The following is a 25,118-nucleotide window of genomic DNA, read 5'->3' on the forward strand; positions in this document are numbered from 1 at the left end:
GGCCTTGTTCTGTTTTCGCTCATATAAAGGTGCCTGGTTTTTCACTTTTTGGACCTTGTAATTGGCCATAGGTAGTATAAATTTGGTGACGTCACATTATTGCGCTCATCCTTAAGAAGGGGTCACTTACGAACCAAGGGCCTTGCTTATAACGTTTTACTTTAATAAAGTTAAGAGCATCTATGCTGGTGGACACCGGAAGGTTTAGTGCTCCAAGTTTATTGAGTGTACTTAGGTAAGTGCTAATTTCGATGGCAAAACACATTCAGATGAAAAAAAGGATAAAAAGTTTATGTTCAAGGGGCAGGAAAATATGTTAGTATAATAACGTTATTGTCTGTGACGCTGAACGTTGTGTTCACTCATTATACTTCGAAAGTTTGATTGATTTCCAAAATAATATTAGGTGTAAATGTAGTGCATGTGTGTGTGTGTGTGTGTGTGTATATATATATATATATATATATAATAGCATACAACTGAAGTATTGAATATACATTATATGTATAAAATTAGAAGAGAAGGTGGTTTATTTGAAATTGCGATTTATTACGCGAAGTTTGAAAAAGCCCACTTTGGATTACATATTTATTACTTTTGTGTCTCAGAAGTCGCGAAACGTGACGATAAGTGCTTAGTAGGATAATACTACTACCATTAGTAAAAGTTGGCAAATTTAATTTAAATTAGGGTCAAAAACTACAGTTTCGTTTCGTTCGCGGTTTTGTTATTATTTTTATATAATTTGTTATACCGTTTTGGTCTTTTTTTTTTATTCCGAGCGACAACTTTACGATTTGTCTGCAATTTACACAAACCTTTTTATAACGTGAGTTGTGATAGTTTTTAAATAAAAACTGGGAGCAGTTAGTTCATTATTATGGACCATACTTCGGTACGTTATAATGGCAACTTTAAATGAAATATTTCTCACGGGAATGTTATGTTTTTTTATTATCTCTAATTTCAAAAATAAAATAAAAGTAGAAGCTTGGGGTGTAGAACTCTCGGAAGCCTCCTGACGTTTACAATAATAATAATAATGTCTCTGTGTGTGTGATATTCCTTTAATATTATAAAATGTGATAGTAATTACTCTTCCTTACTTTTTTTTTTTTTTTTGTAAGGTATCGAAGCTAATATTGTATAACAAATTGACTAGAGGAGTCAATGTCGTGAATCAACACACAGGAAAATTTTCCGTCAATCGTATCTTCTGCCACAATCTTAACGTCTCACGACGTTCAAATAGTGTACTAAAGCAATAGTGGGGAAAAATAATTTGCATAACTGTAAATATTGATATTTAATAACATTCACAATTATTTTAAGATTTATTACCAATTGCGTTAATGAAACAAAAGTTATTTTCAAAATACACTTGATTACAGTTGTAAAGAAACTAATTACCATCGAAACGCACATAACGCCAATCAAACTCGTAAGACCCGTAAAACTGACTCGTTCACGTATATGGTAATTTGCTAACGTTGTAAACATTCACGAATAGGTAATCGTACTCATCCACGTGCGAAAACATTATTTACATAAAATGTTTTTATTTATGACAAATTTAACTTGTGAAATTACTGTTTCAACCAAGGGTGTTTGGGAAACATTTTCTTGTTATCGTACAACGAAGAAAGGTCACCTTTGCCTCTTGTTTTAGCGGTTAGGTATGTCCTCCCACGGTTGTTTATAGCTTGTGGCAGTTTTTTTTTTTTTTTTTCTGTTTAGCGAAATTCAAAACAAACCAAACCTGTTTCGTGACTGGCACGTGGCGTCAAGAAGCATAATTTTCTCCCAGTTGTAGGTACACAAACCGTAATCGTGATCGTTTTATGATTTTAAAACATATTTAAACAAATAGGCTTAAGCCAAATGTGAACCCTGTACATGAAATAAACATGAGTTCAATTTTAATTAAGTAATAAGCAATTAGTTTTTGATAAGGGTAAAATACACGTTTGATCCTATTATTCCACAAGGGTGTGTTTATAGTAAAATAATATACTGTACTCTTTTATTTTTATTTTTGGAAGGTGGCAAGTCGAGTTAGGTTCGAGTTTTTAATTACCGTGTTTAATTTACGTCGTGTATTAGATTTTATGCAGAATTACATTTTAATGATGATAAATTTACGGATTTTCATCAGAGTCCATCAGGGAAAGAGAATATTAGTAACCTTCCTACAGCAACGCAGGGTTTTACAGGGGAGATGCGTCAGTGAGAGGTGCAAATAAACAAACAAAACATAAAACGCGTAAACATTTTGGGATCGAAATCCGAATGGTTAGCGTTATAAGTAATCCAAAACTGCTGCTGAGCCTTCTGGGTATGGGAACGTTTTACTAAAGTTGTGCTTTGATGTCGGTGGGCATCACATAAAATATTACTGATGTACAGTTTGATAAATTTTGTGTTATACTCCCGTATAGGACGTGACTTTTGAATAACCTTATTGTATAGTTGACTTGTCTTAATTTTACTAATATACGAGAAACGTAAAAATTTGCTTCTGGTTAACGAAGTGTAGTGTACTTTGTATATTTCTGAAAATAATGTTTCTTTGTCCCTTTGTTCAAGGCTGTAGTAACTTACTCAAAATCTTGTTTGGTCTGTTCTTATCTTATTATCATATACCCCTAGTGTCACAGCAACATGCCTGCGGACTCGCACAGCTAGAAACCGGGTTTTGATACCCGTGGTGGGCGGAGTATAGCTAGCCCATTTAGTAGCTTTGTGTGCAATTGCAAACCATCAATCATTCTCACTTCGTAAGAAACAAAACAAAAACTTCCATAAACAAAATATACCGTTTAAGAAAGCATGCACGCGAGCGAGCGCACATAATTAATGATACCAAAATTTCAGAATACATTCTTGTATTATCCAACCTTCTTGTTATCTTTAAGTCATTCTTACTATAATGGATGTAGGGTGTTTAAGTATATGAATTTATGTACGTGCCCGACATAAGTATATTGGGGCGCCATCTGTTGAATAGCGTCGCAAACAAATATCCATAAAAAAACATTCACATTTTGAGTGTTCTAGATTCAGATAGTTTGAAAAAAATAACTACAGTATGTACAACATTCATTCCTTTATCACAGAAAACAATTCTAAACAAATGTAATCTTCTAACAACAAACACTACTTTTACCAAAACTCTCCGAAAGTATTTGATTAAATATTTTGAGTTTATCGATGCAATTTGTTAAATATAGTACCAAAAAAGACGGAATTCTTTTGTTCTGGGGATATTCCATCTTTCAGACAAGATTTTCGACACCGATGAAAAACCATCAAGTAACCAAGGGGGAATCATTTTAAGGGCTGGGAGTTTAGTGTTTGAACCCCCAATATTTTAACTCGTACTGCCTTTCGCTGTCTGCAGTGTGTTATGTGGACGCACTTACCCTTAAAGTTTAATAATTAGTGATGTTAAACGGAACTGAAAACTCCTACCTTAATAGTTTTTAAGCTCTCATCTTTCTCTCTATATATTAGTTTTGTTTTTCCGTCCTCGTGTATTGAACGTACGTTGGTTAGACCAAGGATAACCTTCAGTAACTAACACTTATCTCCTACGGACTTACAACGCTAGAATCCGGGTTTCGATACCCATTGTGGGAAGAGCATAAAACAGCCCATTATGTAGCTTTATGTTTGATTACAAACAACTAATTAACGCTAAGTTCTCCTCAGGGTAGTTACCATAAACGACAGTTCAATTGTGAACACAATTTAACAATTATGAAAAAAAAAAGTATGAAAATATTTTCTATATAAAAGTCCTTGTAACCATTACTTTTTCAAATGATTTATTAATAATTAAATATGATCCATAAAATAATTATTGTTATAAATTGTTAATAATTTTAATTTGGAGAAAGCTACCTTCAGTTCAAAATTTGTGTTTGTTAGCCTTGTGAAATAATTCTCATGAGACGCTCGACTTTGAAACGGTCTAGTACAGTACGATTTGTATGAAGGAATTTCAAATACAATTTTCTCGGGCCGCGACATTATGACAATGTGAAGCAGCTTGCTGCAGGGACTCGTGTTTCATTACGATTTTACGTGATTTCTAATAGCGTGTTTTAACACACATTATTGCATGTTTTGTACAACACTACATAATCATTTATTTTTAAACACACACACACACACACACACACACACAGTTGTGTACCATAAGCTACAGAACCAATTAAGGGACCAAAAGGTTCTTGAAGGCTGGTGTTCAGAGAAATGAGTTTTGTACGCTTTGATCTATCCTTCAATACCTGTTTCAGGTATACAACACGACATGTTGGGGAACATCAAAATCATCTGTTCGTTATTGTTGTGGGTGTCATTCGCACTTTCTATTGTCTATTGCGGTGAGTTAAGTAGGCAGCGACGACAATGTAAGTACAAGTTTTTTTTATTCTTTTTATTATTGTTCGATTTTACAGTTAATTTAGGAATGTAGTTTCATTAAATAAATCTTTGCGTTAGATAAAATTACACCACCAGGGCTTTCTGTTCTGTAGTGTTTGTAAACTGCCCCAAGAGGTTTTAAAATATTTATTTGTTCTGGGTACCGTAATTCATATATCGAAAGTATTAGTATCGTATTATATCAGTTATTGAATTGTAAGTGTTAAAGAAAACGTTAATGTGATATTTCAGTCTGTTATCCGTGCTGTCAAACATTCCCCCCAACTTTACAATTATGCAGAGAAATTACAGGTGACAATTTGTAGTATTGGTTTTATTTTACTATAATTATTAACAGTTTTTAATCAAAAGTAAACTATGTGAAAAATAAACTACAAAAATAACGTAGATTTGAAGCTAAGTCAGCCTTTTTCATATATATTAAAAGTAGGAATCCTCATTCGTCACGAATATAATTATATCTCAAATTGGTAAATAGATAAATCTAAGAGCTATAAGTTTGTACTGGAAAAGAAAATCAAGCGCCATTTTATGAGCCATCTGTGGCTTATAACAACATTTACTTTACCATAAATCGATATTAAAACAAATTAAAACCTATAAAAAATTAAACACTGTTTTGACGATTCTTTATATCGCGCTCGGTAATATATGATGGTTTATTCTCAGTTTTCAAGTGTTTATTGCAATTTTAGGGATAATTGAAACCTGCACTTATTTGTTGAATTATTACGACTGACATACGAGGGGGCCCGGCATGGCCAGGTGGTTAAATGCTTGCCCTTTTAGCCATGGGGGTGTTATAATGTTACGATCAATTCCACTAATCGTTGGTAAAATAGTAGCCCAAGAGTTGATGGTGGGTGGTGATGACTAGCTGCCTTCCCTCTAGTCTTACACTGCTAAATTAGGAACGACTAGCGCAGATAGCCCTCGTGTAGCTTTGCGCTAAATTAAAAAAAAACAAACAGAAAGGTATTTATAATTCTCTCAACATAGTAGGAATGTTAGGAAAACTGAAGGATTGTATTGGATGATATACATACGAAGAAAGTTTTATCACTAAAAGGTAAATTAATGATATGATTGCTACATTTCTGTCTAAAGCAATGATTTATGAGGCTTTTCCGAGTGGTTCGAAGTTTGTTCAAAATACTGATGCGCAACGCCACAACCGAGTAAAAACAACAGAACAGAATAGGTTAGGTCGGACCGGTAGGTGGTTTGAGGGGTCTCTAGTGCCGCCTAAGCAGTTTGCAAACGAAAGGAATCATTTTGCTAAATTTGTTACTGTCGGATTTGGACTTTGATTTTTGTCAGGATGTTTGCTAGTGTAAGTAGTAGCTGTTACAGCACCACTAGCGTCCATCTTTGTTATATAGCAAAATTACCCCAGTGCGCTAGACATGAGGAAACTTTAACTTATGTAGTTAAAACGTGTTCTGCTGCTGTGAGTTGATCCTCAGTTGGACAGCGGTAAGTTTACAGGCTTACAACACAAATTCCATGGTTAGATTCTTCGGGGTGGACGCAGCACATAGCTCATTGTAGCTTTGCTTTAAAACAAACTATTGCGAGTACCGAAAAAATGTGTATTCAGCCTCTTTAACCTGAACAATCCCCTGGTAGCCGAATAGTGCGTTGTAGTGTCTCTGTTATAAACATTTTTTTCTTTTGCGTGTGATATTTCAATACAGTTGTTTTCGCACGTTATGAATTCCCTCGTTTATTATAAATTGCTCATGGACGTGCTAGTAGATGCAATGCCAGCGATATATAACAACACCAAATTAACGTTTAAGGTAATAGAAAACTTGTTTTACATCGCGCGCACACATACACACGCACACACAAAGACATTGATTCATACTAAAAATTAGAGAGTTTAAATACAGTTACAAGCTTAAGTTTTTATTTCATAAAGTAAATTAAGCTTATGGTGAGATCATTATTTTTGCTGAAATTTATGGAACATTTTTGTGGCAAAGTAAATTTTATAATTACTTAATTTGTCGTAGTATTAGTTCTACTCTTGTTGAATTAAGAAAATGAGAGGTTAGTAGTGGACACGTTTTGTTATTTCCTGTAACTTAAAGTTTGGGTTCCATGAGTTGTTCTAGAACCGTTAATACTATACCAAGCTACGATTTGATTTAAATGTTCCCAGTGGACCAGCGATAAGTTTTGAAGGCTTATCTGGCTACAAGCTAGGTTTCGATACCCATGGTGGTCACAGATCAAATAGTTTTTTATTTAACAAATTATTTCCTTTTACAACTTCAATTATATTTGTATTATCAAACAATTTATTTTTTTTTTCATAAAATACAGTACCGTTACTTTTCAGTGACGGTAATAAAGATGACGGAAAAAACAGACAAAGGTTAAAAAGACAAATTTAGACAGTTAAGTTAAAATTAGGAATAGTATAAAGTGGCAAATTTCTAAAGGGTCATTTTATTTACTTTTTTTTTTATCAGATAGAAACCTAAACTCTGTAAGCTTGGTTTAGTTGTTATTGATAGTTTTCTAAAATACATTCTCGACTTTTTAACCTGTTTAATCCCACCCCCACGTCGTCTTTATTACCTGGATTAGTTACTTTCAGCTCTGACATTGAACAAAACGTTGCAGTAACAACAGAAACTGCTGACTGAAATGAGTATTTTTTCCTCTTTGTGTCTATTCAGTACGATAGTTGACCTTTGTATCTTATGTGATAATATATTGAATGTTGGAAACTCTGACAATGCCATAACATAGGCCTAGCTGAATGTTGGTTAACTGATTTGACTGGGATACTACAAAGGTATAGGTGTTGGTAGGTGAGTTTAAGAAACTTTGATGTATATAATAAACACCTCCCTAATGTTCAAAACTTAAAAATCGTTAAACATTATGGTATGACATATTTTGGGATAAGTTACAATAAAGCTATGGCAGCATAAATTAATTTGAAGATCAACCACTCTTTATGTTCTCCAAATTAAAAATCCTCAGCAGACAAGACGATATTGCTGGAAAATGAGCCCTATTAATAAAAAAGAAACAAACTTATTGTTAATAAGTCGAAATACCTATATATATACCTATTTTAATCGCAACGTTTTCTCGTGTAGAGAGCAAATTTCAGTACTTACTTAGACCTAAAACTTTGTGTGTGTATGTATATATATATATATATTCCTAAGTTTGAAAGCTCATTAATAAATTATCTTAAGTCTATAACTGCTTATTCACGTGCGTTTACGTCAGTTTTGTTATATTCTCACGTGATTCTTTTGTTTGTTTAAATTAATTTCAGTTAACATAAGTTCTTACATCTCGCTTATAATACCAGATATACGTGGTGAAATGTTACGGACAAAATAAACATGTTTTATTATGTATAACCGGTTTAAAAAAACGAGTTTTTGTTTGACTGGATACGATAATTATATAGTTGATTCGAGCAATTGCTTTTGAAAGAATTTAATAATTTTTTTTGAAGTATTCAAAAAAGATAATGACAAATACGAGTTATTATATCAATACTACTAACTGTGTAAGGCTTTGCAAGATATCTGTAAGAAAGGATGTAATCAATATTATATCCACACTACTGACTGTGTAAGGCTTTGTAAGATATCTGTAAGAAAGGATGTAATCAATATTATATCAACACTACTGACTGTGTAAGGCTTTGTAAGATATCTGTAAGAAAGGGTGTAATCAATATTATATCAACACTACTGACTGTGTAAAGCTTTGTAAGATATCTGTAAGAAAGGATGTAATCAATATTATATCAACACTACTGACTGTGTAAGGCTTTGCAAGATATCTGTAAGAAAGGGTGTAATCAATATTATATCAATACTACTAACTGTGTAAGGCTTTGCAAGATATCTGTAAGAAAGGGTGTAATCAATATTATATCAACACTACTGACTGTGTAAGGCTTTGTAAGATATCTGTAAGAAAGGATGTAATCAATATTATATCAACACTACTGACTGTGTAAGGCTTTGCAAGATATCTGTAAGAAAGGGTGTAATCAATATTATATCAACACTACTGACTGTGTAAGGCTTTGTAAGATATCTGTAAGAAAGGATGTAATCAATATTATATCAATACTACTAACTGTGTAAGGCTTTGCAAGATATCTGTAAGAAAGGGTGTAATCAATATTATATCAATACTACTAACTGTGTAAGGCTTTGCAAGATATCTGTAAGGAAGGGTGTAATCAATATTATATCAATACTACTAACTGTGTAAGGCTTTGCAAGATATCTGTAAGAAAGGATGTAATCAATATTATATCAACACTACTGACTGTGTAAGGCTTTGTAAGATATCTGTAAGAAAGGATGTAATCAATATTATATCAACACTACTGACTGTGTAAGGCTTTGTAAGGTATCTGTAAGAAAGGATGTAATCAATATTATATCCACACTACTGACTGTGTATGGCTTTGTAAAGTATCTGTAAGAAAGGGTGTGATCAATATTATATCCATACTACTGACTGTGTAAGGCTTTGTAAGATATTTGTAAGAAAGGGTGTAATCAATATTATATCCACACTACTGACTGTGTAAGGCTTTGTAAGATATCTATAAGAAAGGGTGTGATCAATATTATATCCATACTACTGACTGTGTAAGGCTTTGTAAGATATCTGTAAGAAAGGGTGTAATCAATATTATATCAACACTACTGACTGTAAGGCTTTGTAAGATATCTGTAAAAAAGGGTGTAATCAATATTATATCAACACTACGGACTGTGTAAGGCTTTGTAAGATATCTGTAAGAAAAGGTGTAATCAATATTATATCAACACTACTGACTGTGTAAGGCTTTGTAAGATATCTGTAAGAAAGGGTGTAATCAATATTATATCCACACTACTGACTGTGTAAGGTTTTGTAAGATATCTGTAAGAAAGGGTGTAATCAATATTATATCCACACTACTGACTGTAAGGTTTTGTAAGATATCTGTAAGAAAGGGTGTAATCAATATTATATCAATACTACTGACTGTGTAAGGCTTTGTGAGATATCTGTAAGAAAGGGTGTAATCAATATTATATCAATACTACTAACTGTGTAAGGCTTTGTGAGATATCTGTAAGAAAGGGTGTAATCAATATTATATCAATACTACTAACTGTGTAAGGCTTTGTAAGGTATCTGTAAGAAAGGGTGTAATCAATATTATATCCACACTACTGACTGTGTAAGGCTTTGTAAGATATCTGTAACAAAGGGTCTAATCAATTCCTTCTTTAATTCATCTATGCAACTGATACGCACCAGCACAGGAGTTTGTGTGTGGAAAGATTCAGTCGTTCAACAAATCATAAATCACGGGTTTTCTAGTCTCACTTTAACAAGGAATTTAAATCATATATGACTTGGAAGAATCAAAACAAATAATGTATACATCAGTATGTATACATCAATATGCTTTATCTCAACTATTGTTGTTTGTTCCTATATTGATACTGTTATCAATATCTCTGTCAATAAAGAGTTTCTTAAGCCTGAAGCCCAGAACGTATTGCCACGGTTTATGTATTATTAATAATATGATCACCCCGTAGCATATTCCCGATATCCAGTATTGTCTGTTAAAGTGCGCCCTGTTATGGTCCAGTACTCGAGGCTATCGATTCCCACTATGCTGGTTCGAATCCTGTCGCCCAACATACTCGCCCTTTTAACTGTGGGAGTGTTATAATGTGATAATCAGTTTATATAGCTTTTTGCTTAACAGTAAATCAACTCTTTAGTATCACTTATAACCTCTAAATTAGGTTATAGCTCTCGAGTAGCTTTGCTCAAAATTGAACAAAACAAAAAAAAATTATCGAGGGCAAAAATACATGATGGGCTATTTGTGCTTTGTTCATGGAGAGTGGGTCAGCAGTAAGTTTACAGATCTTACAACTCTCAACTCAACTCAGGGGCTCAATCCAACGTGATTGACAGAGCACGGCTGACGTGTTGTGTTTCTTTGAGCTGAAAAACAAAAACAGTTCTCTTATCACTCTATCTATTATTTTCGGGAATCCAGAACGCACTGTCCTATTTTTATAATACTGAGATTAGTTTGTTGATTTCACATAAAGCTGTTAGTTGTCCCTAATTTAGCAGGACAGACTAAAACGAAAACAGCTACTCCACACGACTCATCACCAACTCTGAGAGTTTTGTTATCAAATAATGGCACTTGTCTATCACACACTAATGGTTCCATGGTTGAAAAGTCGTGCATTTTTGCCTCCCGCTAGTACAGCGGTATGTCCACGGATTTACAACGCTAAAATCAGGGGTTCGATTCCCCTCGGTGGGCTCAGCAGATAGCCCGATGTGGCTTTGCTATAAGAAACAAACACACACACACACACATTCGTGCATTTTTGTTGATGGGATTCGATTGCTAGTTCATAGCCCTAGCCTCTTGACTATTTTACGTCATTTTTATTCTTATCACTACAGTTTATTCCATATGATCCATAACGTATTGTAACCATGTCTGTAACACTGGTATTCTTATCTCTCCAGTTGTTTGTTCCCTGTGATCCATAACGTATTGTAACTATGTCTGTAACATTGCTATTCTTATCTCTCCAGTTGTTTATTCCATATGATCCATAACGTATTGTAACTATGTCTGTAACACTGGTATTCTTATTTCTCCAGTTATTTGTTCCCTGTGATCCATAACGTATTGTAACTATGTCTGTAACACTGCTATTCTTATCTCTCCAGCTGTTTGTTCCCTGTGATCCATAACGTATTGTAACTATGTCTGTAACACTGGTATTCTTATCTCTCCAGCTGTTTGTTCCCTGTGATCCATAACGTATTGTAACTATGTCTGTAACACTGCTATTCTTATCACTACAGTTGTTTATTCCATATGATCCATAACGTATTGTAACTATGTCTGTAACACTGGTATTCTTTTCTCCAGTTGTTTGTTCCCTGTGATCCATAACGTATTGTAACTATGTCTGTAACACTGCTATTCTTATCACTACAGTTGTTTATTCCATATGATCCATAACGTATTGTAACTATGTCTGTAACACTGGTATTCTTTTCTCCAGTTGTTTGTTCCCTGTGATCCATAACGTATTGTAATTATTTTTGTAATATTCATATTCTTATCACTGCAGTTGTTTTTCCCGATGATTCAGAACTTACTTTTGGTCACGAAAGGTGTTCGAGACCTTTTGTTCCAGAAGGGATATGTAAAAGTATTTTAAAGTGTAGGGAATTTTTGCAAGAGAGGGACTTCAAACGTGTCAAAGAGGCCATCTGTGGATATGATGGAGTTACACCTGATGTCTGCTGTCCGGTATCAGGACCACCTTCAAGTCCTAGGCCAGCAACCACACCAAAACCCAGAGTGCCATCTGCAGAGATAGTACCACACATCTTACCAAAGCGTAAGTTACACTGTTTGCTTGCGAAGTGTAATCTCTTAAGTTCGAACACTTTTATAATAAAATAGTTTTTCTAGGTTATTAAGACATCCAGGAATTCGAATCAGTCACTTTGAATACAGTGACACACAATATTGATCGCTAAGTACAGGGATGACTTGTATTAAAGGTAGGCATGAAACTGGTAAATAAAAAGCAATTATATGTTCGATAAACTTGCTAGTTTATTATTTAGTGTGACGTCAATAATTAAACTGCCCAATCACAGTAGCATATATTACAATATTCAAGTAAATATTAATTTGTTTTCATACCACTGACTTGCTTGTACGATACAAAACACACAGTGCAGGTATTACTTCGGTAAATATCACGTGCTAATGGTACAGATTTCCACGCTTCTTTTGTTTTGTCTTGTATGTCTGTAGCATAAATTACTGTAATATACCTATCTACTGTGAAAGTTATTCTTGGAACAAGTGTGGTAAATCAATATTTACTGGAGTGTGGTTGTTATTACCTTGGTTCATGTTCTGATCGACCCCTACTTGACTATTGAAACCATGAACTTATTACTGTATCATGTATTTACAATAAATTCATTTTCTCATGAATGTTTTTTTTTTTTTTTCAATTAAGAACGTGAATACACGAATCGGTGATTAAATTTCCCGTTGTAGAGAGTTTTTATCTATATTAAAAACAACAAAAATCGCTCGGATCGTAAATAATTTGTATTGCAGATGCCCAAAAAAACCGGGATCACTGTTTTCATGACGACAAGATGGGCATTTCAAACTGTGTATAAATATATTTTATTGGAAAAAAATATTCAGACATAGTGGAGTGATTCTAATAATTTTCAGTGTGTTTTTGATGTTGTAAAACAAAATTTACTTGCCGCAAACTTATTCTCTTCCAATTAAAAACAACATTGAAAACAGAAAAGCTACAGAAACATCTCCATCGTAAGATTGGTTAACGTTTCATTCGAACTATTTTTTTCCAGTACTGACATGTTGACATTTGTACTAATCTTTTGTTCCTTGTTGACTTGTTAACCAACAACTGCTCTGAACTTTTCTATTTCTCGTTAATCAGTATTTGTTCAAATATAATTGTGTTCGTTAATGGTAAAAGAACCTTGACGATAATTTCTACATTAGGTGCTGTTTTAAACTTTTTTTTTCATTACTAATTTGAGTCGTCTCCAAGCTTTATTGACCAATGTTTGATCATAATTGAAATTTGTTACCTTCTTTATGCGTTTTCAGTTTTTTCTGTTTAGTTTTACGTATCTCTTAGAAATTACCTTTACTGTCTCTCTCTCTGTGTGTGTTTGCATACTTTTAATGGCTAATTTATGCTAATAAACAGTTATGATTGAGTTTTAATAGCCAGCGATGCTCCGATTTCTGGTTTTATTTTACAATGTGTAACCAAGAGTTTAATAAAGTTGTTTGAATCTCGGAAGGTATATATTGAATCTTCTCAAACTAAATCGACAGAGCTGTATTTTAACTACAATGTATAGTTAAGAGGTCATTTATCACAATATTTAAAGTTTATGTATAGTTGTATAAACATCTAGGTACTTTATTATGTTTCGTGTATTAATTATACCTGTTAAGAATCTAAGTTGTGTTCTACAGAATAGATGTACAACAGCAAAAAAAAAACCCCAACAAAAACAAACAAAAAAAACAAACTAAGTGCATATTAGATCAATAGCTGTAAAATACAACTGTTAGTAAATCACGTTCTTACAGACTGGTTTTGAACGTTTTAGGATGTGGAATGCGTAATATTTCAAGCAACAGGATTATAGGTGGACGTGAGTCAGATATTGGTGGTTGGCCCTGGATGGTAAGACGAAAATCTGTTTTGAAAGACTATTTTAATATTAAAGGTACAACTCTTATTTTGCTAATAACTCTTGTTGTGCAAAGTTTCTGGAGTTTGTAAGTGTTGTGCTTATTTGTTTGTAATTAAGCACAAAACTACGCAATGGGTTATTTGTACTTTGCCCACCACGGATCTTGAAAACCCAGTTTTTAGCAGTGTGGGTCTTAAAGACGCACGCATGCTAGTTCGATACACACCCTTATCTCTTGTTGGCCATTTAAAATATCCGAAATTCATTTGAGAGTCAGAACACTGAAAGGGGCTTCATTTTTCGTTGTTAAAGCTGGATCTTACAGAAAAATAGGAGTCGGCTTGTGTATTTGAGAGTTAATGACTCGCGTCCCATTAACATATGAAAAAAGAATACTGCACACATTGAGTCCAATTAAAACAGACCAATTTGGCGGTGGGTGCTATCAACTAGATTATCGTCCCTCTAGCCTGTCAGTTGAAAACTAGAAACGACTAATGTAAATAGCCCTTTTCTAGCTTTATACAAATAAATATTTGGTACAGAAATACTAAAATATGCGTGCATATACGGTTGTTAGCTTGTTGATTAAAAACAGTAACAACAACAATGTTAAATATGAATATACCAAATACAGTTGATAATCTCTATCAATCGCAAAACTCGTAACTCGTGTGATTCCTCATACCGACAAAAGTTTCCACGTCATCTTGGGATTTTGGTCAACATGATGTAAAGTAATGTGACTTTCAAAGTGTGTATCAATATAGCTGAGTTTGATGTTTTTATGGGATAATTTCATAAACTACCAGATGTGAGGCCAGATATGTCAATCAGCAGCTACGTCTCCAGATTGGTGGTAATTAATCAGGTTTTATAAGGTAAGGAATATTCTACGTTCCTCGAAGTGGGCACGAATCTGGAATTTGATAGAGTGAAATAAATTGGAGAATCTTTAAAATTTTAATACCTGGGAAGATTGCTGATTTTTATGTGTTCTATTGTTAATCCTTTTCTAGGGTCATTTCCAGAGACGTTTTCTGCACGGCCAGCATAGTTGAAGCTGGTATCGGATGATTATTTGTTTTTACTTAACGGATATCTTTGTAGTTCATTTTGTGGTATTAAAGTTTATTCATAAGTGTATAATATGTCATACAACACCACTGAAATGTGTTTTAGCCATTTATAAAAAATGTGAGTTTCTTGGGGTTATTGTACTGTTATAGGAATTATGAGCGGTGGTCATCGTGTTGAACTAAACCTCTGCCGTGAAGTTTCGCTGATACACTTCGGAAATAACATTATCTTAATTAGTAGAACGTGTAGAAATTCTGCAAAATATATGTTGTGATTATTCACTCAACTTGCATTTTTATACAACCACACAGAATCGAATATTTGGCCACAAAAATGTGTTCTAAACGTTTTTAAAATTAAATCATGGAGACTCGTTGGGAGGTGAAGTAAGCACATACGACCTTCACCCAGTTTTGATGTGTTGTGGTCATTGACCCATCAACAACGTTAGGGAACGTGTTGCCAGACGATATAATAGCATTACGGCAGGGGCGTGTCATGTGCACGTTGCTTGAATGTATATATTAGGTTTACAATAGTAACACCAGGGGTGCATTGCGGTGGGCGCAATATCAGTTGACACCAGATGGCGCGTTTGTAACATTATCGTTTTCGTATTATTTTATTTTATTTATAATCTTTGCTTTTGTGGAATTCTCTATTTGATGGTAAATTAGGATATTAATTTCTAAGCTAGTACTTTTGTCTTCAATCTAGGACTCATTTGTCTTTCAGAACTATTATTATTTTTGAATAATTTGCCATAATTATAGGCGTGATTAAACAACAACAACAACAAATTGTGTAAGTATGACCTAAATTACAACAAAAGATAATATATGTATGAAAATACCCGTCTATCCTTTACGTAAAATCAACTTATAACAATTTAACCTTTACCTTTTTTAGTAATTACTACAGAAACTTTCCCAGACACAGTAAATATTAATAAGACATAAAACCAAATGCACATTCATGAAATTCTCAGTATGTGATGGTACATTAGGGAAGTCTAAGTTACTACATTTATTTTTGATCTATAACTAACAAATCAAAACGCTAAACAGCAACAGTACCTCACAATACTATTCTGGTTATCGTTTGTGTTGTAATTGTTTTCTTATTATTACAAAGAATAACATATTTTTTTTAAAACTGAAGACCAAAGTGGTTTGCATTATGTAGAAAGTAGTAATCTTGTATCGTATGATGAAACATACAGTTAGTTAGCCTTATACATGTTTACAGAGAAAGTCGGATATTTCTTGAATAAGTATGCCACTTTCAACATAATCAATGAGTCTCTAATTCTTACAGTCATGTACGTTTAGTTTACTAGCTCTGTCGTGAACACATCTGATATGATATAGTAGTGCTATTCACTCAACCTCGTCGTTCATCATGATCCAACATCATCCATGTATTAGAAGCTTGGCTAGGATCATCATATTCAAACCCAGTAATTTTTCCTACAAAGTTTTGTACGATAGGGGATAAATTTTCAGTATGTATTTCAAATAATATTTTAGTTATCATTGGTGCTATTAGCTGTTTTTTATGATTGTTTTTATTTGATTCAGATACAAATCGATAAGATTGACCTGTTCACATAACTGATATCATTGAGACATCTTTTGAAGTTAAGACTATATAATTATTGATATTATATTAGGTCGTAAGCATAATAGACACGTTATTTTGAGTCGTCACATACAACACTAATATGTTTACGATAATCCAAAACAAATTCCTTACTGTATTTCAAATGTGTTATCCCTGTCACTAATGGTATCAGTTGTGTAAATTCTTGGTAATCAACGTATAAATGTAACATCTCTGGTGGAGTATATTGTGCCATTTTTGTAGAGTTAATAATGGCAAATATGGATCTTCATCCTTAAATAGAACTCCAATATACTTGTCATTTTCTATTGGATACGCATGAGATTATTCAAATTATTTGTCTCTCCTGAAGAGACATGATAAAGACTCGTGTTGTTGCACCGTGAGTGGGGGAAGTTTACTAGGTACCTGTGAATTTAAAACACAACTCAGTTATATTTAATGTGTAGTTATTGGCTATCAAAAAGATCGGAATATATAACAACAAAGGAAGCAGTGTTCTTAACAAGAATTAATCTTACCTTAGTGTTTTACATAATGTATTAGATATTCGAAGTTCACTCTCTTGGACTGCTTGCTGGAAAACTAAAACTAGATATATTTTTAAAGGGTTTTTATAGTTCAATTAATATCCCAAGTTTAGGCTTCATAGAAAACAACGCTTTCATTTTTAGACCATACTTACACAAGTGTTCTTTTTTATAGCCACTCTTATGATTGTCATTACCTCGACAGGAAACTCACAAGGCCATGTCCTATGACTCCTTTCTTTATCAGGCCTGTACTTTTATGTAGCTGGGGTCGTTTTAAATATTTTAAATTACGTATGTTGAACAGAGAGAGGGAGAGAATTTTTTGCGCATCTATAAAAGTCTCTCTTAGAAGGACTCCGCTGGTACAGCAGTAAATCTAAGGCTTTACAACGCTAAAATTAGGGATTCCATTCATCTCGGTGGACTCAGCAGATAGTCCGATGTGGCTTTGCTGTAAGAAATACACACATGCGTTTAGAAGGCTTTTATATCTATACATATATTTTTCTTTTTTTTTTTGCACATACCTTTAATTTATGTTCATGTGCAATGGACACAGTTTTTCCCAAATTATATTACTCTGCTTGTAGAACGTGTCAAACTGACAAACGATAGAGTTGTGGTATTTCAAGTCATGGTATAAAACTAAAGATTATCTAATTCATTTTGGAAAAGTTGATTACAAACTTTTGTTGTAAATAACGTTTTCATTACTTGCACTTTCAGTAAAAGATATCGAGCTGATCAAAGGACCGTACCCATGATACACCTAAGTAGAGTTTGCTATCAAAACAACAGAAAAGATTTGGCTAGATGAAATCCAGACAGACAAGATGCATGTTTTCCTTAATTATAATTTTGTCTGGCAGTGTGTGAAGATATTAATGTAAATATCCTGAGTTTTTAATTTAAGTACTTAAATTATAAGGAAGATTATGAACCATTATGCACCACTATATGTAGAATTTGTAATATATGTGTGTGTGTGCGATTCATTTGTAACAGACTGTCATCTATATCAAACAAAGAGGTATCAAAACAGCTCAGTGTGGCGGCGCCCTAGTTACCAACAGACATGTGATAACAGCATCACACTGTGGTTTAAATGAACAAGAAACGGATTTGTGAGTATTTTTTACTTTGTTTCAGTTTTTAACGTAGTATTTACTTTTATTGTTAGTTTGTTTTGTTTTTGAATTTCGCACAAAGCTACTCGAGGGCTATATGTGCTAGCCGTCCCTAATTTAGCAGTGTAAGACTAGAGGGAAGGTAGCTAGTCAACACCACCCACCGCCAATTGTTGGGCTACTCTTTTACCAACGAATAGTGGGATTGACCGTCACATTATAACGCCCCCACGGCTATGAGGGCGAGCATGTTTGGCGCGACGGGGATGCGAACCCGCGACCCTCAGATTGCGAGTTGCACGCCTTAACACGCTTGGCCATATCGGGCCTTATTGTTAGTTATCAAGAATATTCCAGGTTTATCGCATTTTATCCAAGAATTTCGGTTTCCACAGCTTCTAAAAATTCTTTTTACAAATTATTACAACCTAGGTACTAACCTAAATTTCTAGAGCTAGTAGAACTGCGAGATATTATTGGGCTTTGGCCCGAAAATGTAGATAGCAGCGATGGTACAGAACGCAAACTGCAAACTAATGTGGCAGGGGTTTAGTTTAGAGGGAGAAAAATCAGAAGAATTCTCTCTCCAACTGGGGTGTTCAGGAACGTTGTGGTTTCTCTTCGTCCCCTTTCGTGGAAGGTTATTGAATTTAGCTGTTTTTTTTTTCTTTTATTTTGACTTTTTTTTTTGGGTGAAGGAATGAAGTTGGTCATAATTAATATTCATGAGCGAGACAAAGGTAGCACCGGAGGAAACAGCCAGAACTCGCCCCGAATTGCAGATGTCATAGTAAATGTGAACATAAACGCGAAACGACCCGATTCAGGGCATGGCAATAAAGTTGCCTTGGCTGGGATCTAAAGATCCAATGCCTAAGTTTTTGCTGTGGAGGGAAACGGGAGTGCTCCGAGAAAACCCACTTTTACAGGACAGGCGCCGAAAGTTTTACCCGTCCTGTGTCTGAGATCTGAAAAAGAAAATACATAATATTTGCGTGAGGTTTGCCCTTTAAGTACTTTGTTGTGTGATTTGTAATTCCTGAAATATGTTGTATGGTGAAATAAATTTGGTTGGTGCACTGGTTAATTTACAGAGTGATGCAGTTAGTTTGTTTCTGTGTTCTTCTTTTAAATAGTATTTGTGTGACATTTCTGTTAGTCTGTTTTTTAGCGTTGGTAAGTTACTGATTTGATGTATATAATTTACTGGAGTGAATGATGGTAGACTGAATGCAGATTTTAGTATTTTGTTTTGTTGAACTTGGATTTTCTGAAGTGTGTTATTTGACATATTATATGTGACTTGACATCCATACTCTATTAACGGACGGATGTAAGCCTTGTATATTTGAATAATGGTTTTTGGTAAGCATTTTGAGTGTTTGCTGGTTAGAGTCATTAAGTGTGAAATGCGTTTCCTAATTGATGAGTGTATGCTGTTAACATGTTTTTTTCATGTTAGTCTTGTGTCGAAAGTGATACCAAGGAATGTGATGTGTTTGCTCATGTTAATGGGCGATTTTCCGAGTGATAATTTTACTTTTTCTAGAGTTTTTCTTTGTCTTTTTAGTTTCCTGTAATAGGTGATTGCTTGTGTTTTGGTTGGATTTAAAACTACTATCCACTTGTTACTTCACTTCGAGACGTTGTTAAGTGATTCTTGAACGCGAGATATGGCCATTACTGGGTTTCTGGAGGTACTCCAGATAGCAATGTCGTCTGCGTATTGTGAATTATGAGTGTATGTTAAACTGGGGAAAGGTATGTCGCTGACAAAAATAATATACAGTAGTGGAGAAAGGACTGATCCTTGGGGCACTCCTGCAGTTATATTGAACGATTTGGATATAGTTTTATTGACTTTTACTTGTGCTGTTCTATCTGTTAGGAAGTTTGATATCCATTTAACAATAGTGGGATTTATTTTCAGATGAGTTAATTTGTACTTAATGGCATTGTGCCATACGCTGTCAAATGCTTTTTTAACGTCTAAAAATACACGAATGGTTACCTGGTTGTTATTAAAAGCTTTGTAGACTGATTCGGTGAGTCGTGTGAGGTGATCTGTTGTTTTCCTGTTTTTCCTGGAGGCATTTTGGGATTCTGGAAGGATATTATTTGTTTCACAAAAGTGAAGAAGACTATTAGAGATAACCCTCTCCATCAGTTTGCCAAGGCAGCTTAACAGACTGGTTGGACGGAAATTATCTGGATTGGTCCTGTTTGTTTGTTTCTTTGGAATCGTGGTTATGATGGCTTTTTTCAAAATGTCGGGGTAATATCCAGTTGTTAGTGAGATGTTCATGATGTTTGTGAGGTGTTGTAATAGGAGAGTAGAGCATTTTTTTTTGAAGTTGTTGACATGATGTTGGTGTTGTGTGTCAAAGTCGACTAAATTTAAGTTGCTGAAGGAGGATTCGTAGGAGTTGGCTAATAAGTCGGCTTTCTCTACGTCCGTCCTTGCGATTATATTGTTGTGTGTGACGTGTTGTAGCAAGTAATTTGTTTTTGTCGGAAGAAATACTCTTGAATTTTTTCCAGAATTAATTTGGATTGTTTTTGATTTTTTTCCAAGTTTATACAAAAGTTTTGCCAATTAGTTTCTTTTGCTATTTTAATTTCTTGTTTAATTTTTGCATTTGTTCTGTTAATCTGTGTTTTGGTACAGAACTGTTGAATTAACACTTTCTAACCTGTTTGTTTTGTGTTATATGTGTCAAAACGCGAAAACTACGTTTGATTCTCTGATAAATGAAAAATAGAAATGAGCAAAACATGACTTTATTAACTGAAACAACTTCAGAAACGTGATAAAATCATTTATTTTAAAGCTCTTACAACAAACTAAATGTACAGAAACTTACGTAGGCAAGGTTTTCACGATTATATACATTTTTCGAAATTAAATTACGAACTGGATGTTCAGTTGCTTACGTTAGTGTTTATTCATTTCAGTTTGCCTGCAACGGATCTGTCAGTGCGTTTGGGCGAACATAATTTATTCAGTACCAATGATGGTTCTAATCCTGTTGATTTTCCTATCAAGGCGGTAACGTACCATCAGGATTTCGATCGCAAAACGTTTAAGAATGATATTGCTATTTTGACGATAGATGGCACTGTTACCTTTACCGAAAGAATCCATCCAATATGTCTGCCATATAATTATCTACGGTACGAAGATTTGTCTGAAAGGAGACCATTTGTTGCAGGCTGGGGAACAACAGAATTTAGTAAGAATCTTGGAGATATTTATTAATAATTATGTGCCCGCACCTTACACTTTGGAATGTGTTATTTATAAGGAGTATATTCTTCAAAAGTGTCCTAACTCACCACGTTTGATGCATGTAACCAACTTACCCTTAACTACAAAATATTAGTTTAAAAACACACTACCTGGTAGATTTTTATGGTACTTAGTTTAAAAAGAAACATATTCGCTGGACCAGCGGTTTTTCTGAAGATTTATAATGCTAGTACTGAAACTCAAATGTTAGTCTATACGATCTCGAGCTTACTTTATTTCGATATTTTACACTTTTGACAAAAAATGTAAAAAAAAGAAAATCTTGTATAATACACGTGTGATAATAACTACTGATAACAAACTTACACGTGCGATAATTGCTGATAAGAAACTTAAGTCTTGAAGCTTAATTTTATTATAACGTTTTTATGAACACCCTTCGTGTTTTTCATACCTTCATCCTTATTTCTATTGGTAATTTTTTTCTTTGGTGACTAGATTTTATGAAAATACTTAAGCCTAATCACTACTAGTAGATGCAATTATTATTGCTATTGCATCCCCAAATATCATGTTGTTACTAATGTTTCATCGTTTCACATTTGTAGAAATTTAACGTCTGGCATGCAAATAATTATTCGTCGTTTCAGACGGTCCCTCTAGTCCTGTATTGAGAGAAATTCAGGTACCTATTTGGAAACAAGAGGACTGTCGAAGAGCGTATGAAAAGGACATACCTATCACCAACAAGTACATGTGTGCAGGATATGCAACTGGTGGAAAGGATGCTTGTCAGGTGCGTTAGAATTGGTCTTTCTGAAAGTAAAAAAAGAACTAATATTTAACTGTTACTGAACTTAATAATAATAATAACTTACTGAAATAATAATAATAATAATAATAATAATAATAATAATAACTTACTTGATGCATGCAGTAGTGTAGTTTTTGAATACGTTTCTCAGTATTTTGAACTTATGTACTTTAGTTTTCGTTAATTAAATATTGGCTTAATTTTATATAAATTTATTTTTAAAAAATCCATTAAACTGCACTTTCAACAGTTTTGTTTTATCATCAAAAATTTATAAATAGTGACTACTTCTACTTTCTAATCATGTATTAACAATATTAAATATTTGTCAGCCATTTCTTTTTTCAAAAGTATAAATAATAACTAAAAGTTGCGATAATTTGTATTAATTTCAACAGGGCGATTCTGGGGGTCCTTTGATGATGCCCGCGAACGACACTTTTTTCTACTTGGTGGGTATTGTGTCCTTTGGAAAGAAGTGTGCGCAACCTGATTACCCGGGTGTCTACACAAGAGTGACAGAGTTTTTAGATTGGATTGAAGCTAATATGGTATAGTCCTGAACTCGCCTCCAGCTTTAGAGTAAATGAATAGGAATCGCAGATATTAGTCCATTAAAAATGCATGAATCTATCCGAAAATAAAATATACACAAAATAATCATCTTCTAGTTGTTCGTGCTGAGTTTTATTTTCCTTTAAAGTTTTTAGCGTTCCTTTGTAAATTTTATTTCAAACATATCTTGGAACTCAATAAATAGATCAATTTTATGCAGAAAATATCTTCTCTAATTAAATGCTACACAAAAACTCGGCGATAATGCTGCAGACGTCAGAGTTTGAATTTTGGGCACAGATTGAGCATAAGTAACTTTGTATTTAACGACAACCAAATCTTTAATCAAAACTTACTTACATTATTTAAAGAATGAACTATTTTAACATAAAGTTTAAAATAAAAAAACGTAAAATTTTTGTGTTTCTTAAATCTTTAAGTGATTTATTTTTGTGCGTTTTATTCATTTTCACTCCTCTAGGTGCAAAAATTGTAATTAAGTGTACACGTTGCTTCAATTAACGAAATTTTATTCACGGTTACTATTGTTTTGTTTATTCATTTAACCTCATGTGAATCAAAGCCATTATTAAAATAATTATTAATAAAATAAAGGCTTAAAAAGCAACCGAATTTAATTGGTTATAATACTCAGCTGGATGATCGCTGTAAACTTGTAACCAGTTTTTACCAGTATTATCTGATGGCAAGTTTGAAATTATTCAGCGAAATATCTAGAAGCCACTAAAAATGCTGTTTCTGTGTTCTCTGCTAATCGTTACGTTTTGAAGAAAGTACTGTAAAAAAAAACAATGCTATTACTGACACTATTTTTGGAAAGTAATAAAACAATCGAAGATGAAATTTGTTGTAATTTTGTGTTTTAAATACTGGATTTTTTTTCAGTGTCAATTGTTATAAATCTACAGTGCACTGAGAAGAAAAACAAATCGAAAGTATTACCAGTTCTGACTTAAGGAAAAAACCTTAGTTGCTGAATATTGTTTACAACTTTGTAAAACATTATTATCCAAATGAAAAATTATTTTTCACATGTAGTACTCATTGGTGAAATGAGTTAGTTGAATTTCATTTGATATCTATAATTACGTGAAAATTTAATGAAATTTACAAAAAAAATATAAAGCCTATCCGTCAAAAAAAAAGTCTCATCCAAGTTTTAAATTTTTGGTTCGTCTTCTTGATTTTTAAATATTTTTCTTGTGTTTTAGATACTTAACGATCAAGTTACAAAGCAAGTTTTGAAGATTTAGATGGATTAGAAGACGTAGTTTCTGCGATCGTGAAATACGTTATTTATAAGTAACAACCAAACGGCCCAGCATGGCCAGATGGTTAAGGCACTCGACTCGTAATCCGAAGGTTGCGGGTTCGAATCCCCGTCACATCAAACATGCTCGCCCTTTCAGCCGTGGGAGCGTTATAATGTGACGGTCAATCCCGCTATTCGTTGGTTAAAGAGTAGCCCAAAAGTTGGCGGTGGGTGTTGATGGCGAGCTACTTTCCCTCTTGTCATAAGCTGTTAAATTAGGGACGGCTAACGCAGATAGCCCTCGTGTAGCTTTTCGCGAAATTCAAAACCAACAAACAAACAGGGTTCCCTTTGATTTAATGGGTAGAGCTTAATTCAGATTCAGAGGTACATCTTCTGGTCTGTTTAGCTTTAAATAAGACTTTTTCATAGGAAATAAGTTGTTCGTTTCACTTGTCTCTATTAAAGGTTTCAGGATGAAACATGACCAGGATTGATTATCACGGATGTGATTTATTAAGGCCGCTGTAAAATGTTTTACATTCACATGTCTGTTAGTGAGAAGTCTTGAAGGAAGAGTGGGAATATTGCAGTTAACTTGTTTTTAATAGAAGAAAATATCATTTATACATTCTGAGTTTCCTAAACTTTACTTAAAAGCACTCGTTACTCATTTCCACTAAGACAAACTGGAGTAAGCTGTATAACTCCAGGCGTGTAATAACGTTGGTTGCATCAAAATCTTATGATGATACTTTTTAAACAGTTAAAGAAACGAATGAGTGTTTTCATTTTTTGTATCGCCACGATTAACATGTATATGTACTAATAAGGTCAATAAAATGAACGTTCTAATTAGGGTTAATGTTCAAAACAAAAGACGACAAATTAGACCGATTCTTCCAAAAAACTAAAACAAATTGACATTTTCGTCGAAAAGGACGAAATCGTAAACATTGCATTTATTTTTTTTAGCCAAATACAGAGTTTTTTTTTATACATACACCAGTGGGATTTTTTTTGACTATCAGTTCAAATAAACACACAGTAAAGGTTTTAATAAACAGCCAAGAAGAATCTAAACGAGTTA

General features: G+C 33.7%; 1 protein-coding gene across 1 annotated transcript; it reads left to right on the plus strand.

Annotated features, from left to right (window-relative positions):
* Window positions 1–107: 107 nt before the first annotated feature.
* Window positions 108–23,616, plus strand: LOC143224989 (proclotting enzyme-like). Its single transcript, XM_076453585.1, has 8 exons — window positions 108–235; window positions 4,302–4,415; window positions 11,628–11,900; window positions 13,687–13,763; window positions 18,015–18,133; window positions 21,092–21,369; window positions 22,037–22,182; window positions 22,599–23,616. The coding sequence occupies exons 2-8, from the start codon at window positions 4,316–4,318 to the stop codon at window positions 22,755–22,757; spliced, it is 1,152 nt and encodes a 383-aa protein (XP_076309700.1). The 5' UTR covers window positions 108–235; window positions 4,302–4,315; the 3' UTR covers window positions 22,758–23,616.
* The last annotated feature ends 1,502 nt before the right edge of the window (window positions 23,617–25,118 follow it).

Source organism: Tachypleus tridentatus, chromosome 9 (assembly GCF_004210375.1).
Source record: "Tachypleus tridentatus isolate NWPU-2018 chromosome 9, ASM421037v1, whole genome shotgun sequence".
Lineage (NCBI taxonomy): Eukaryota > Metazoa > Arthropoda > Merostomata > Xiphosura > Limulidae > Tachypleus > Tachypleus tridentatus.